The 17619-nt window shown below is 40.0% G+C and overlaps 1 protein-coding gene across 11 annotated transcripts in view; it reads left to right on the plus strand.

Moving 5' to 3' along the window:
* The window catches only part of LOC109711719, a 50883-nt gene that overhangs the window by 22115 nt on the left and 11149 nt on the right, over positions 1-17619 (plus strand). Inside the window, exons 8-9 of one of the 11 annotated variants that reach the window (XR_002216669.1) lie at positions 10717-11662; positions 17064-17160. The exons of 1 other annotated variant lie outside the window; for it this stretch is intronic. Coding sequence is in view for 8 of the 10 variants with exons in the window: in XM_020234899.1 (XP_020090488.1) it covers positions 10717-11662; positions 12231-12871 (1587 nt within the window). In the remaining 2 variants the exon portion in view is untranslated. Of the gene's footprint in view, positions 1-10344; positions 10481-10716; positions 11663-11944; positions 11965-12230; positions 12997-16020; positions 17041-17063; positions 17161-17619 lie in introns of those variants that run through there. 9 more of the 11 variants (XM_020234899.1, XM_020234900.1, XM_020234907.1 and 6 more) reach the window with 9 other exon arrangements.

A 17619-nucleotide genomic window follows, 5' to 3' on the forward strand; every position in this document is an offset into this window, starting at 1 on the left:
ACAAAAGAAAGAGTAACCACCTAAGCTTAAAAGTAGCTCCTCTCTATCTAGCTAGGCGACACCCTTGCCGCGATCCCGTGCCTCCGCCGGTGCCGAAGGCTCTGAAAAGGAAACATAGAAACGGGCGTGAGAACTATCAAATAATAGTTCTCAGTGGGTAATTACTGACTTCAGTGAAATACGCCAGTAGGCCCAAGAGCTATAAAAAAGGGTTAGTGTATAAGTGTAAACAAAAGCGATAAGAAGAACTAGTAAATAACAAGAATGCTTGCTACCACAAGAGATCACTACTTAGCATGATTTTGCTCAAGTAATAGAAGGCTACACTAGCATGAATGTACCAAAGCATCACTAGTATGATGTCTACAAGCTAAATAGTAAAGATGTCATTGTTTACTATTCTAGTCAATGTCCATATGGCATGATGAATGCTCAAAGTCAAATCTGAAGAGACCCATCCGAAGGTTGTCTGGCCCTGAGACCCACCCGTAGGCTGTTTGGCCGGTGCCGAGCCTAATGGCCCCGTGGTAGTCAACATCCCCACCCTAGGGATGAGCCTAGCCCACGGCAATCCACTTCGGCGCCCAATTCCGCATGGCGAATATGTATCGCGATGGCTATCTCCGGAGTGCCGGCTTATAGGGAGCGACCCTCACAAGCATGTGCGAATGAGCATTCTCTAGTTCACATGCATAGATAATCTCGCGATGCTAATCATGTATTCTATGATCTCTATATCATTTTACATGCACCTACTTAGCATTTTACATTATATTATCCACATGCATTATTTACATCAACTACGTGCATCATCCACATGCTTATTTACATTTACATGCATCACCTACAAGCCTCGTTTAGCATTTATATGCATCAATATAGATTCTTAATTTTCTTAGACATAAGGGCGACCTAGTCGCTTCGGTAAGCACAACCCACCTGTTAGTGCATTCCGATTGCTTGTCGACACTTGCAATCGGCCTCCCGCGGCATCCGGTGCTCGGTTCCATCGGAACTTGCAATTGCGCACCAACCGCGCATCGCTTCGCAGCCTCGGGCAAAAAGGGTCTTCGTTTTGTTGTTACGGTGCCTCAAATCCGATTCCATGATTTTATGACGTCGCCTCGGCCCTCCAGGAGGAAACGAAGCCTAAACGTCCGTTTCTTTAATAACTTCGCACCGGCTCGACGAATCGCCGAACCGACTTCGCCAGCGCGTTCGTTTACCTAGCAATTAGGTTTACGGAGGGTCAAACGAGATCAAACCCTACTAGTAGCAAAATTTGCATTTTAGAGCCCTAATATGCAATTAACCTCCAAATAATCCAATTAAATGGAGCAACATATTATGAACATCTAGATACTACTAGAACATCATTCATGAAGATTTAAGAAAATCCCAAACTCTTACCAAACAGTGAACGTCGCGACGGAAAACACGCCGCTCAAACGGCCGACGAAAACCCGATCCGACGCTTTCGCACGCGTTCCAAAACTCGCTCTCCGCCAACGCGCGAATTTGAGCACGAAATATAGAGAGATGAGAGAGATATTTAGAGAGAGAAAGAGAGGGTTTCTCTCTCCTTACCATGTGCGGTGTGATGCTTGGTGTTGGCTGCGGCTGAGAGAAAGGAGTCAACACTCCTTTTTATAGTCAACACCAAAACACTATTCACTTTAGCACAATTTCAGTTTAGCGCTCAAAATATGATACCTTTCGCGCGAGCTCCTGAATATCCGTTTGAGCTCAAACTTGACAGTCATGTCGGTTTTACTTAACTTAACAAGCTGACGATCACTGGTTCAGTTTCGACCCCGTTTGGTCACTGAAAACTGTACCGAACTGCAATCTTTATCAGATAGCTTTCGGATTTTATTTCTCACTCTACGGGTGTCAGAATAATATGAAACTTTAAATCTAGCCTCATAAAAATATTTCTGACTTATCCTCCAGTTTTCATAATTTTCTGACACTGTGCATTTTCTGCTAATTTATCTGCCCCGTTTCTCACAAAAAATTCTAAATCTTCTGTTTTCGCTCCGATTTCAGCACAGGTCATTCCCAACTTATATTTCACTTCTCTAAATCCAATAAAAATAGTATCTCATACTATTTTTATTTATATTCACTTTTATATTAAAAATCCGGTATGTTACATTCCACCGCAACCTTACCGGAACCATTTAAATATACACTGTAACTTCATAGTTTTAGAAGTCCGGTACCTTAGATAGTGGCTTTCCTACTTGCATTAGATCACCTATGTACTACAGGGATGATGATGTATATCGATGAGGGTGCTTTTGGAGAGTTGTATATATATACACATGTCATGAGAAGAAACGTGTAAATAATGATGTGTCCATTTTGGTGATGTAAACCCAATGTGAATGTGAATGAAAAAAATGTAATAAATAGTTTACTCTCTTGTATCTTTTGCTCTTGCTTGTATAGCACTTGTGGTGCTTCATGTATGTTGTATGTCTTCCTGGGCGACAGAAATGTACATGATCTTGTTGTTGAGCCTTGGGCGGACAGGGGAGGTGCTGTCCGTTCGGCGTCTGATTGACGTGCCCAAACCGACCAAATAGGCGGTTGCGGGGCATGAAAGTATCCATCGGCACGTATGCGTACTACGTGTCGGCACGGAAGTGTGCTCGTGCCGTACTGTGCTAGGGAAGAGCGACACGCCCCCGTGCCACGACACTTTAAACCTTGGTTTTTCCTATGAAATTGATCTTCGGAATGAAATTGAGTTGCATGAAATGGATTATGCTGGTATTGATGCTTTTATTCGTCCAGATGAGGGAGAGGTGACAACTCCAATTTCTTCTGGGGATAATGGGAGTGTCACGCCCCGGCCAGAGCAATGGAAACCCCTTATGCCGGGCTGCGACAAACCCACTGCACAGATAGAGCCTCCTCTATTTGCACGAAGTGGTGATCTACTACCAAAACAATCATGGATTACCATAATCTATGCAACCAAATTGAACTTGCAAAATACTTTAGCTATTAGAATAACTAACTTCCAAGATACAACATTCGCCATACCACTACAAAATGCATACAAAATAATTTCCCCAAATAGATGTGGTCAATAGGAAAAATAGCTATATGCGAAAACTACTACTAAGCATGATAAATGATATACAACAATTGCCACTTTTATGCGTCTATAAAGTTTGAAGGTTACCACAAGAAATTCAACTTATTTATAAAACACGCATCAAGTTCTCAACTAGAAACTAGTAAGGCCTTACCTAATTACCTCACCAGCCTGTTGGTCTGATTGTCGCCTGCTCACTGTAGAAAAGGGCTGAATAAGATTGACTTACCTTTAGGGCCGCACAAGATCGACTTACCATTATGACACTTTTGGAAGGTCTTGGTCTGTAGGTAGCGCTGCCATTTGGCTAGTATATGGACTTTTGCAAGCTTCAGTCACAACCCACTCATTAAAACTCTGCAATTTGCGATAGTTCAGTGCATTAAATTCCTCCAGTTTCGTTCGTGAAATTAAAACTCAAGTCAATTCCCCAAATGAATAAGGGAAATGCTCTCTCATGGTGCTCTTGAACTCCCAAGAGACTCAATGTGAGAGCATGCTGTCATGCTATTGGTCCTACATGCCCCCTAGCCTTGAATTGCTCAATTGATTGAGGACTGGGCTTTCCCCAGGTGCCAAATCGCTTAATTCCACTTGTCGGTGACACTTTCAAGGAGACATAATCTTCTACTTGAATTTTCAAATCGCGCACCTCAATGATGTTTGGGAAATTTAGTGTTTTTGGTGCATATATGACACGAAATGGACTCTAAGGAGCTGAATTTGCAAAACTTTAGGTTTTCTGTGTGTGTTTAGAGCACTAACAAAACCACGATATTCCTCTAGTAGCCTTAAAAGAACAGTCATGACCAAATTATGGTCTGACTCGATTTCACCAATCGCCTGAAGAGAATCACCAATCGTCTTGATCTTTTGCATGTAATCTCTCATGCTCATTGAGCCTTTCTTGATGCTCCGCAATTCAGACTTTAGAGAAAAAGCAGTGGAAGCAGTCTTATCAAGAAAATATGCCTCAATAATTCTCCAAGCATCATATGCAGTTTTAGGTGAGCTAGAAATAACCATTTGTAATATGCTAAGAGATAAAGTGGCATTAATCCATGAAAGTATAGTAGTATCGTCCTTTTTCCAACTTACATATTCAGGATTTATAACCACCTTCTTATCAGCAGTATCGATAGTCTGAGAAGGCACAACACTAGTTCTATCTATATGTGTTGTAATACCAAAACTTTCTAGAACATTAAGAAAGACTTGTTTCCACACAAGATATGTGGAATCGGTGAGTTCTAGTGGTATAAGAGTTTTGATGTTAACAATTGATAAATTTGAGGTAGAAGAAGACATGTTTACCACCTTAAGAGAAGGATCCACCACTAGATATGAAAGAAAGATAAATCGGAATGTAGCGGATGAGAATAAAAAAGAACCTGATTTCTACTAGACGAGAGAGGAACTACTCATCACCAAATAAGATCGACCGCACCAAGGAAAGAACCGAGCGATACGAGCAACCAGCAGTAGGATAATCCGAGCGGCACCAGAGGAGCAAAGAGGAATCACAAAAAAGCTGAAAATACTGTAGCAGAGGCATTGTAACACTGCCGAAACTGTAGCAATACTGTAGCGATAGTACTGTAGCAGTACTGTAGTGATAGTATTGTAGAAGTACCAGGGAGATAAAACACCAAAAGAAAAGAAGCCTATGGAAAAAGGTGAGACTTATAGTAGATGGTGGCTATGGATCGATATCCCCACATTAGGGTTCCCGCTCTAATACCATGTAAGAAGGGCAAAAGAGCATACCCTCTTGAGTTGTATTAACGAATATATATAGTGCAAGAGATTGTCTTACTATAGTAACAATGACTACTATAGTAAGAGTATAACTAGGATTACATACTATATAATCCTACTCTATAGAAGGCAATAATACTACTCTATAGAAGACAATAATACACAGTATCCTAATATAGATAAAATATATCGTAACAATAAGATATAATAGGACAAATCCTCTCAACCCGGCTACAATATTTTGGACGGTGATTAGGTCCAAAAGGTTAAGAGAATTAAGCATGTTAAGGCTAGAGTAGTCCTTGGATGGGTGTCTCCCTGGGAAGTGGGGCGTCACAGTTGGTATCATAACCAATTACTAGCTGGAAATATGAGATGAGTCTCGGCTGATCCAGAGATAACAGTGGGGAGAGCGAGGCTCTCATGCTGATGACAGTTGTGGGTAGAGCGCAGCTTCCCACAACGTCGGTTAAGGCTAGCAAGACGAGTCTTACATCCCCTGGTACTTGTGAATCTGAGCCTAATGAGGACGTCGGGGCTTAAAAAAGGGGAGAATGTGACACCCCAGAATTTGAAATAGCCCAATATATAAGAGATAATAGGACTAATAACTTGGCTATAGCATTTTGGGCGGTGGCTAGGCCCAAGAGATCAAGAGAGTTAAGCGTGTTAGGGCTAGAGTAGTCATAGGATGGGTGGTTCCTTGGAAAGTAAGGCGTCACACTTTTACAAATAAAGTTCTCCTTATCTAACTAAACAATTATGAAATATATATATTTTATCCTTATCTCTTTTTCTTCTCTACTTCTCCATTGATTTATTTGTTGGGAAAGGAGGAGGGAGAGAGATCCATCTCCCTTCTTCCTCTATTTTTTCTTCTATCAAGTTTCTTAATGCGTTAGCAAAATTTGAAAAGGATGGAGATGGAAGAACAAAATAACATTCACAAATAGGAAAAAAACATGGAGAGAGGATTAATGACATGTTCCTTTAGCTTAGGTATTTCTAATTATAGGAAGTGGAATTATTATTTTTGAATATTTTTATTATTTCTGATAAATTAGATTTAAGTGTTTAGGACATATAAATGTCTTTTTTACTGTTTGTGGATTGATTAAGAATTAGTCGTCTTTTGTTCAATCTTCCTTCTCCTTTTCTCTCTTTGTCCGTCTCTATCTCTTTACTATCTCTAGGAGGTTCGATCGCCTCAAAATAGTCGTTTATCCCTAATGATACGGTAATCTAAGGAATTATTCGACCGCTCTCGAAAGCCACCTTGTCCTCAGGATGGAAAATCCACAATCTCGTCTATTCCCTTTGAATCATCTTCTATGTTCTCGTTGGGTTTGCCCTTGATAAAAAATAGTTGCTTTGATTTGCATCGGTGTCAGTGACTATATTTTTCAGCACAGTTGTAGCAGAGACCCTGATCTCTTTTTTGCTTTTACTTTATTTAGCTGGTTTACAGCGTTTAATAGGTGGAACGGCCTTCTTAGAGGTTAATGTCATGGAGGTGGACAAGAGAGAAATGCAATGTTGAGCTATCAATTTCTCCTTGTGTAGATGAGCAAGATCGAAGGCGGCTGACATAGAAGTAGGATTAAAGACAAAAAATCATGCTTCATGTCTTCTTGTAAGTTGGTAACAAAGCATCTTATGAAGAATTCTTCAGTTAATCCTGTCGTATGATTGGCAAGCATCTCGTATTGCGCTTGATAGTCGCGAATGCTTTGCATGGGACCTTGTTGTAGTTTGGATAACCCGGCCATGTAGTCCTCAATACATAGTTGGACCAAATGAGTGCAAGGGGCTTCCACGAACTCCAACCACAACTCCGCCGTAGCTCTTTTCAAACCATTGAAACCATTGTAAAGCTTCTCCTTTAGTGTGAAACGATGCAAGCATAATTTGTTGGGTCTCTAATATTTGATTAAATTTGAAAAAAAAAAATGTTTCACTTGATAAATCCACCCTATCAGATCCTCGCCATCAAAATGAGGAAATTCCAACCGTGTGATGCCAGGTTGCACCACCATCGCGGCCTCAACAAGTGGAAGATGAGATTTTTCTGATATAGGCGCAGGAAATAGAGGTCGGTTTGCATTAAAACCCAAGGCAGAAATAATCGTAGCCGATATAGATAGCAAAAGTAAATGATTGGTTGTCAATCTTTGGATTCATGACAACAATTAAATTTTTGAGATCATTAATGGTACTTGCTACGGTTTTCACCTCAATTTCGAGTCTAGCGAATCAAGCATCAACAACGTGATGAAATTCTTCTTAAGTTTAAAAAATTGAGCATCAGTCGCTCCTTTCCCTGCAAGTTTTGCTTCCATTATTTTCATTAAATCCTTTTGCCAGCTATTTAGAACCAACCTGGCTCTGATACCAAATGATATGGTTCTATTGTATTGATAGGGACAAACAATCCCTTTGAGGGAATTGAACCTCCTAGAGATAGTAAAGAGATAAGAGGGATAAACAGGAAGAGGGGGAAAATAAAGATAGAACAAAAGACGTCTAATTCTTCATTATTCCACAAACCCTAAAAGTACATATTTATATGCCTTAAACACTATATCTAATTTATTATAAATAATAAAAATATTCAATAATTGTATAATACCAGTGATGGCGAATCGGGTCCTTTTCAGACTTGTCGTCGGAACCATATTCTAAATATTTGGTTGGACGATTGACCGTTACTAGAAGCCTAACTTGAACCTCAGTCTAATTCAGATCCTAAATTGAATCTGAGTCTGATTAATGTTCGGTGGGTTAAACATGGAAATTTTATTGGATTAGGATTTTTTTTTAGTTTATTGGAAGTTTTAGATCAGAAGTCTATTCCTTTTTTTAGAACTTTATTTTGAATTCTATTATGAGAATTTGTTTAATTTCCTTTTAGGACTCCTAGTTGTATTCCTAGTTGCTTTAATCTATACTCTCTATAAATAACGATCAAGTTTCTATTGTCATGGGATGCTTTCAATGAATGAAAATTGAGTTATTTGAATTCCTCGTGAATTTTCTTTGCCTTCGCGAAAGTGTCGACTGAAGTGAGTTCGGCTCGGGAGCGAGTTTTGTGAATTATCTCTTTTCATTTTTCTTCTCTTCCCTCTTCTATTTTTATTTTATTGTAGCTGTTGGATCAATTCCAATTAAAGAGGGCCGTTGAGATCGACTTATCTATGCGGGATCCTCCCGCGGGATCCTCCCGCGGGATCCCTTCACAAACCGTATGTGGGATTTCCTGTCACGCCTCAGGACCCAGCGGAAGCCCGCCCGGTGTGTGTCCAGACCCGCCATATGCCTACAACATATAAGGCTTTTTAGATACATCAATGTTAGATATTTTATTCTATTTTAGATACATCAATGTTAGATCTACAACAAAGCGATAAGTAAAATAAAAGTAAATAAGCATCTAGAGATATCAGAGCATAATTACAACTAAATTCTAATGACAAGTAGAATATAACAGAACTAAACAAGTAACATAATCCAAGGTAGATACATCACAAGATCCCAAATACAAGGTACAAGGTACAAATAAATGGTGGTCTCTACACATAGGGTACAAAACTCTCATTCTTTCCAACTAAAAACAAAAGGAGAAAATGAACCACCTAAAAGTAAGGCTCCTCGCTATCTAGCTAGACGCGACACCCTTACCGCGGTCCCTAGCCTCTCCCGGAGTGGAAGGCTCTGTAAACAAAAATAACAAAACAGAGGGTGTGAGAACTATTAATCAATAGTTCCTAGTAGGTAAGCTGCCGACATCAGTAAAATACACTACTAGGCTATAGAGGCAAAAGTAGTAAAAGAACTAAAGTAACAAGTATATTTGACAATATAATTTTGCTAAGCTACTATGCCTCAATTTAGCATGATATTAAACATGCAATACTACTAATCTATCATGATCGAGTATATTCAATGAGTATACTAGTATGTTCTAAACATGTCCACATGTATACAAATATGCACCAAATGTGATCAACTAGTATTAAATCCAACAAGTGTGCTACTATGTCCAACCAATACCTACTATCAAGTAGTAATTGTCACTTGTTTACATGTCATTTTTCAATTCCAATCTAGGACCTACACAAGTGTAGTCCGGCTTGTGCCGCCTAATGGCCCCGGGTAGTCCAGTATTTCCCTCTAGGAATGTGACTGTACCACGGCGACCCAGTAGGCCCTCAATCCTGCACGGGCGAGCATATGTCGCGTAGGCCAACCCCGGAGTGCCGGCTTGTGGGAAGCGACCCTCACAAGCATGTGCGAATAAGCACAAATGACAAGCAAGCATGATTATTATCTTGAGTACACGGTCATCATGTCTCCAACATGGTATAAACACTAGCAATCCAAAGGTCTAGTTCTATGTCACAATGTAAAGGTTTAACCGTTTACTAATTCCAATGCCACTTTATGACATTATAGTTTGCTTTGTCAATACATGTTCCAAGTCCAATGCCACTTTATGACATTATATATTTCCTATGTTTAGCACATGTCCAATGTTCATAAGCAAGTAAAAGCTTGTCATATCACTAAGTATAACATGACTAAGTATAACATGATTTCTAATACATCATGAGAATGCCATTTCACATGCAATTTACTGTGCAATTTTCTCCCTACTACATAGGGGTCATACAACATGATACATAACATATATCTTTTAAGCATTCTAAAATTCACATATGCTCTATCTAGCATGAATATGCATGAATTTTCATTTTTACAATAAGGAATATAACATAGAGGGAGTTCGCCCATTTCGGTGAGGTCAAACCCACCGAGAACTCGTATCCCCTTCGTTTGTGCGAATGAGGATGTCCACTAGTCTCCTAGCTCCCTAAAGAAAATTCTAAGAGGGTTGGGGTAATGAACGAACACCCCATGAGCATATCTTTAACCAACCCAACATAGAGTCAAAACTCACCTTAGATTGAAAACCCTTCTAAATTCCAAATGGAAGTTAGAGCATCTCTAATCCAACCTAGAAGAAGGTTCTACACCTATCAATTAAGCCTCAAAAGCAACAAATCAAAAATTCCCAAATAAAACCCTAGTTTCCACATAACTAGGTTTTCTTCCCAAAACTCAAGCAAAACCACAATCACAAGTGGTAGAAAGGTTACTAACCTTTTCCTAAGCTCCAAACCAGACTAGAAGATGCTAGGGTTGGAGATCTTTCCTCAAACAAGCTCCAATCTCTCACTTCAAGACCTCCATGGTCCAACAAGCATCCCACATGAAAGAGGAACAAAAGAGGAGATCAAACCTTGAAATCTCCTAAGAAAAAGAGATGAAATCAAGGGAGAAATGGAGGAGGAACTCACCTCTTCCTTACTCAACCCAATTATCCTCAACAATCTTACACTCCAAATCAACAACCATCCATTCCGAAGTCCGACATACAATGTCAGATATGTGGAAAGTTCAATCATTTTGCTCTTCAGTGCAGACAACGCTTCAATCATTCTTTCGCTGCTGATGAAGTTCCTCAGACCTTTGCTGCTATGAACCTTCACGAACCCGGTGAGGAAGTCTGGTATCCGGATACCGGAGCATCAAATCATATAACCGCAAACTCTGGTATTCTCTCATCTTCTAAACCTTATAGTGGGCATGAAAAAATTCTTGTTGGTAATGGAAATTTACTTGATATTACTCAGACAGGTGAAACTCAATTGAATACATCTTCTAACTCTTTTGCTCTAAAAAATGTTCTTGTTGTTCCTACTATTAAGAGAAATTTACTTTCAGTGCGTAAATTCTGTCAAGATAATAATTCTCTTTTTGAATTTGACTCTACTGGTTTCTCTGTGAAGGACAAGGAAACAGGGAAGGAGCTTCTTCGATGTCCTAGCTCGGGAACATCACTTTATCCAATTTCTTCTAGACTTGCAAGTGTAGGGAATAAGCAACAACTAGCTCTTATTGCATCTAGATTTAGTGGAGATGTCTGGCATAGACGGTTAGGTCATCCTAGTCTTCCTGTTCTTTCTACATTTATTAAAAATAATAAAATTGTTTCTGATTCTGCACTGAAATTATCTGTCTGCAATGCTTGTAATATGGGAAAACATGTTAAACTCTCATTTCATGATTCAGAATCTCAATCTGCTTTTCCTTTTCATATTGTTCATTCTGATGTTTGGCAATCACCTGTGCCCTCGGTTTCTGGATACAAATATTATGTTATTTTTATCGACGATTATTCTAGATTTTCCTGGCTTTATCTTTTAAAATTTAAACATGAAGTTTTTGACAAATTTTTCGAGTTCAAGAAGATGGTTGAAAATATATTTCATAGCTCAATAAAAATTTTTCAATCTGACAATGGTACGGAATTTGTAAATGACAAGTTTTCTAGTTTTTGCTCACAAAATGGAATTATTCACCGATTTTCTTGTCCTTACACTCCTCAACAAAATGGCCTTGCTGAGAGAAAACATAGGCATTTATCTAACATTGTTAGAAGTCTACTATTCCAAGCTGGCTTGCCTCCTCGTTTTTGGGCTGAGGCCATTCAAACTGCTGTTTTTCTTGTAAATCGACTTCCGTCTCTTACTGTTTTAAATGGGCGGTCACCATATGACATTCTCCATGGTTGTGCTTCTCCTGACTTGCAACTTATCAGAGTCTTTGGATGTTTGTGTTATCCCGATGTTCAGGACATTGCAGATCACAAGCTCTCTCCCCGATCACTTCCTTGTATTTTCTTGGGTCTTTCTGACAAACATAAGGGCTTTCGCTGCCTCTATCCAAGCACTGGTAAAGTTTTTATTTCTCGCCATGTTACTTTTGTTGAAACTGTTTTTCCTTACTCTTGTCTGTCCAAATTTTCTTCCTCATCTTCCCCCACTACCTCAAATTTTCAAATGTTTCAACATTTTCTTTCTAATCCTCCCTTATTGGGCGAAAGTCCTTCCTCTCTTGATGCCATCTCTGGTTTTTCCTTCACACGCCTTTCTCCGGATGTTAGTTCAAATGCATCTGTTTCACCATCTGAGACTATCGACTTTTCCTTCCACTTTGAATCATGATGCCACACAGGTTAGTGATGAACATGCTGCCACTGTTGCTGGTCCACCTGAACTCCGAGTCTATACCAGACGACACACCCTCCGACCTTCTGCTGTTACAGCTTCACCTTCTCCTGTTGAGTTGACGCCTTCCACATCGGACAGGCCACCTTCACCTCAGCCTGCTGAGCCTTGCTTACCAATCCGAACACACTCTATGCTTACTCGATCTATGGCTAAGAATTTTGCTGGGTCTACCTCCTTCCTAGCTTCTACACATACTACTTTTCCTACTGAGCCTCCCACTTTTCATGAAGCTTTTCAGGATGCAGGTTGGCGTGCTGCCATGGCTGAAAAATTTGATGCATTACTCACCAATGATACTTGGGAGCTTGTTCCTGCTCCTCCTTCTGTCAATCTTATTGGCTGTAAATGGGTCTACAAAGTCAAACAGAAGGCGGATGGCTCTCTTGAGCGTCTCAAAGCTCGACTAGTGGCTCAGGGTTACAAACAACAACAAGGCATTGATTTTGATGAGACTTTTTCTCCGGTTTTCAAGTCGACCACTATTCGTACTGTTCTTTCAGTCGCTCTCTCCTCTGGATGGTCTCTCCGACAACTTGATGTGAAGAATGCCTTTCTTCATGGCACTCTCTCTGAGGAGGTTTATATGAAACAACCACCTGGCTTTGTGCATCCTTCGCTTCCTAGTCACGTTTGCCGCCTACGTAAAGCAATATATGGTCTCAAACAAGCTCCTCGGGCTTGGTTTCAGCGCTTCACTTTTCTTTCTGAGATTGGTTTTGTTGGTAGCACTGTTGATCCCTCAATGTTTGTTGTCATTCTTCCTCTGGCACTCTTGTTCTTCTCTTGTATGTTGATGATATTATTGTCACCGGCAGTTCCTCATCTCTTCTCGATGCTCTTATCGTTACTTTACAACGTGAATTTGCCATGAAGGATCTCGGACCGCTGCATTATTTTTTGGGTATTGAGGTTCATCGCTCTCCATCTGGTCTTCATCTATCTCAACAAAAATATGCGCATCAATTGCTTCAGCGACATGGTTTTCTTGACAGTAAGCCCGTTTCTACTCCTCTTTCGCCAACATCTCGTCTCTCTTCCCATGAAGGGCATCTTCTTGAGGATCCATACACTTATCGTCAGATCGTTGGTGCTCTCCAGTATCTCACCTTTACCAGACCGGACATTTCATATGCCGTCAACTCTGTTGCCCAGTATCTTCATGCACCTCGTGAACCACACATGCAAGCGGTCAAACGTATTCTGCGTTATATTCGAGGGACGCTGACTTATGGCCTTCCTATCTCTCGCTGCGACAATCCTTCTCTTGTGGCCTTCGCTGATGCTGATTGGGCTGGTTGTCTGGATACACGTCGCTCTACTTCTGGATATTGCATTTTTCTTGGGCCAAGTCTTATCTCCTGGTCCGCTAAGAAACAATCCACCATTTCTCGTTCTAGTTCTGAAGCAGAGTATCGTGCTGTAGCCTACACACTTGCTGAGACAGTCTGGATTCGTCGTCTTCTTCGTGACCTTCGTGTTTTCTTATGGTGCTCTATCAGTATTTATTGCGATAATCTCAGCACCACCAATCTTGCGGCCAATCCTGTTCTCCATGCTCGCACGAAGCACATTGAACTTGATCATCAATTTTTGCGGGAAAAAGTTCAGTCTGGTGATTTGACCTTAATTCATATCCTTTCTGACAAGCAACTTGCCGACATTTTCACCAAGCCCCTGTCATCCTCTCGGTTTTCGATATTGCGGCTCAATCTTCGCATCCGACCACCGGATGCTTAGCTTGCGGGGGGATGTTACGATATATTTTATCTATATTAGGATATTACGATATATTAGGATATTGTGTATTATTGCCTTATATAGAGTAGTATCATTACCTTCTATAGAGTAGGATTATATAGTATGAATCCTAGTTATACTCTTACTATAGTAGTCATTGTTACTATAGTGAGACAATCTCTTGTACTATATATATTCATTAATACAACTCAAGAGGGTATGCACTTTAGCCCTTCTTTCACTACCTATGACAGAGAACTATATGCCGTAGTTCAAGCACTTAGACATTGGAAGCACTACCTTTTCCCTTGGGAATTCATTCTTTTTCTGACCTCAGGCCCTTAGGTACCTAAATTCATAGAAAAAAGTTAGGATTTCGGCACACTAAATTGGTATTCCTTCAAGAATACACATTCGTTCTCAAACATCGTGCTGGTATAGAAAATAATCCTGCAGACGCACTAAGTAGGATAGTTGGCATTATTCGATCGACAGGTGTGAACGTTATAGGCTTCGAGAGAATTAAGGAGGACTATCCTAATTGCCCGACTTTGGTGAAATTTATGCTTCACTTGTGGAGGGTACGATCACTAGTAATGATTTTGTCTTACACGATCAATATCTTTTTCGGGGAAGTCGACTATGCATACCCCATGAATCGCTACGCGATTTTATTGTGTTGGAGTTGCGTGTTGGAGGATTAGGAGGCCACTTCGGACGGGACAATACTATAGCGATGGTAGAGGATAGGTTTTACTGGCCTAGCTTGAAACGGGATGTTGCAAGAATTATTGGGAGGTGTGGGACATGCCAACGAGCTAAGGGCAAGCGGCAAAATATTGGATTATATACACCCTTACCTGTACCATATTCACCTTAGCAAGACCTTAGTATAGACTTTGTTTTAGGTTTACCCAAGACTATTAGAAAGCACGATTCAGTTATGGTTGTTGTTGATCGATTTTCTAAAATGGCACATTTTATACCATGTAGGAAAACATCCGATGCCTCTCACGTTGCTCATTTATTCTTTGCACAGATTATAAGATTGCATGTAGTGCCCAAAACAATAGTTACTGATAGAGATGTCCGATTTGTTAGTTATTTTTGGAAAACTCTTTGGAAAATAATGAAAACAAAATTGCACTTTTCATCTGCGCACCACCCCCAAACAGACGGACAAACTGAAGTTGTCAACCGAAGTTTAGGTGATTTATTAATATGTTTAGTTGGAGAAAACATTAGAATTTGGGACACTATTATTCCTATAGCTGAATTTGCCTACAATAGTTCCATTAACCGAACAACTAGCATGAGTCCTTTTGAAATTGTTACTGGATACAATCCACGAAAGCCTATTGATTTAGCACCTTTACCCATCAGAACTCCGTAGTTAAGCGTGCTTGGGCGAGAGTAGTCTTAGAATGGGTGACTCCCGGGAAGTCGGGGCGTCATAAGTGGTATCAAAGCCAATTACCAGCCGGAAGTGTAAGATGAGTCTCGGCTGAGCCAGGATTATACAGTGGGGAGAGCGAGGCTCTCATGCTGTTGACTGTTGTGGGTAGAGCGCGGCTCTCCCACAAGATTGGTTGAGGCTAGCGAGATTAGTCTCACATCGCCTGGTATTTATGAGTCTGAGCCTGACGAAGACGTCAGGGCTTAAGGGGGGGAGAATGTGAGACCCCAAGTAGTCCTATATATAAGATATAATAGGGCTAAAACTCTTAACCCGGCTAAAGCATTTTAGGTGGTGGCAAGGCCCAAGAGGTTAAGAGAGTTAAGCGTGCTAGGACAGGAGTAGTCCTAAGATGGAGTTAGGTTACCGAAGTAGTGAACATGACGACTCTTTTGCTCAACATATATGAGAATTACATAATGAAATTCGGAGACAAATAATTCTAGGTAATGAAACTTACAAGAAATCTGTTGATAAACACCGGAGTATCAAAAAATTTAAAGAAGGAGATATGGTTATGGTGAGAATTAGACTTGAAAGGCCTTGAAAACGAGCCGTTAAGAAATTACATGCACAACAAATGGGTTTGTCTAAAATTCTAAAGAAAATCAGTTTTAATGCCTATTCGTTGGAGTTGTCACCAGACATAGGGATTAGCTCCACTTTCAATATTGAAGACCTAACAGCTTATCATGAAGATATAAATGACTCAAATTTCCTTCATTTGATAGTCCTATTCCACCTTCATCTTGTCTTTCAAGCCTTTTTTTGCAGAAAAAAAAAATGCAATCGAATTGATACTCGATGACCATATTGTGTCCGCGCAGGATGGAGGAGATCGCATATTCTTAGTCAAATGGTTGTACAAGCCTTATGAGGACGCGACGTGGTCACAGAAGAAGAGCTTCAGAGGATCGACCCAGAACTTTATGAAGAATACCTTAGCCTCAATTCGTCGGAGCCGAATTTTTCCAAGCCGGGGAGAGTTGATGGAGAATCGCGTCCTTTTCGAACTTATACTCATCGTCGGAACCGTATTCTAAATATTTGGTTGGATGATGGACCGTTACTAGAAGCCTAACTTGAACCTGAGTCTGATTTAGATCCTGAATTGAATTTGAGTTTGATTTAGGTTCGGTGGGTTAAACATGAAAGTTTTATTGGATTAGGATTTTTTTTAGTTTATTTGGAAGTTTTAGATTATAAATCTATTCTTTTTTTAGAATTGTATTTGAATTCTACTATGAGAATTTATTTAATTTCCTTTTAGGAATTCCTAGTCACTTTAATCTATTATCTCTGTAAATAAGGATCAAGTCTCTATTGTAATGGAATGCTTTCGATGAATGAAAATTGAGTTATTTGAATTCATCGTGAATTTTCTTTGCCTTCGTGAATGCGTCGATCGAAGCGAGTTCGGCTCGGGAGCGAGTCCCATGAATTATCTCTCTTTTCCTTTTCTTCCTTTTTCTATTTTTAATTTATTTAGTTGTTGGATCAATTCCAATTAAAGAGGGCTGTTGAGATCAACTTATCTGCATGGGATCCACCCCCCGGATCCCTTCACAAACCGTACGTGGAATTTCCCCTCTCATCCTTGCGCGTCATCCCTCCTTCCTTCCGTCCGTACAGGTGGAACCGAGCGGACTTGATCAAAGAAAAAAGAAAAAAGAACAACAACAATCGAGGATCCGTCGTGGCCGTGACAACCATCCAATCGAGATTGCGATCAATTCTACTTCGTGGAAGCAAACCATCGTCAAATCGATTGATTTCTTTTTCTTTGCGACTTTTCCTAAACCCTAATTTCTATTATCATTATCCTATCATTTCAAAAACCCTAACCCTAATTTCTTTTCCACTATTTTAGAAATTCTAGCGAAGCGGTTAAGATCCGACGATCGAAAGGAATTAAAACTAACTCATCCGCGTGCGTGCGATGGATCCGATCCTGCGAAAACCCTACGGTGTGATCTTTCTTAATCAATCTCTTATTTAAATCTACGAATTTCGGATTTGTCATTTATTTCTTTTAGTTTGATTTCTAAGAATCGTTCAATCCGAATTTTAAGTAATTCTTGAGATTCCTAAACCGTCCTGCATCAACCAGTATCTATAATTAAAAGCCTAATCTATGGACCATATTAGTAAAAATCATCATTTTATTGGTGCTGGTGCTAAACCATTTTTAAATGTGGGTGGAGATGACGATTGTTAACTGAGATTGATGGCAATGGCATTTATAATAATAGAATGTGAAGAATTAGAAGGGTAGATGTGATTTTTGAACTTTGTAGGAGTATCTACGAAATGTTCGTGATTGTCAAGTGCGTAAATGAAATTGACCTGATTCTATATTTTTCTTGGAGTTCACTGATTTCCTTTCGTTGTCCTAATGCCCAACATTGTTTGCTGGTGGTGTCTTG

This window comes from Ananas comosus, linkage group 6 (genome assembly GCF_001540865.1).
Source record: "Ananas comosus cultivar F153 linkage group 6, ASM154086v1, whole genome shotgun sequence".
In the NCBI taxonomy this organism is placed as follows: Eukaryota; Viridiplantae; Streptophyta; class Magnoliopsida; order Poales; family Bromeliaceae; genus Ananas; species Ananas comosus.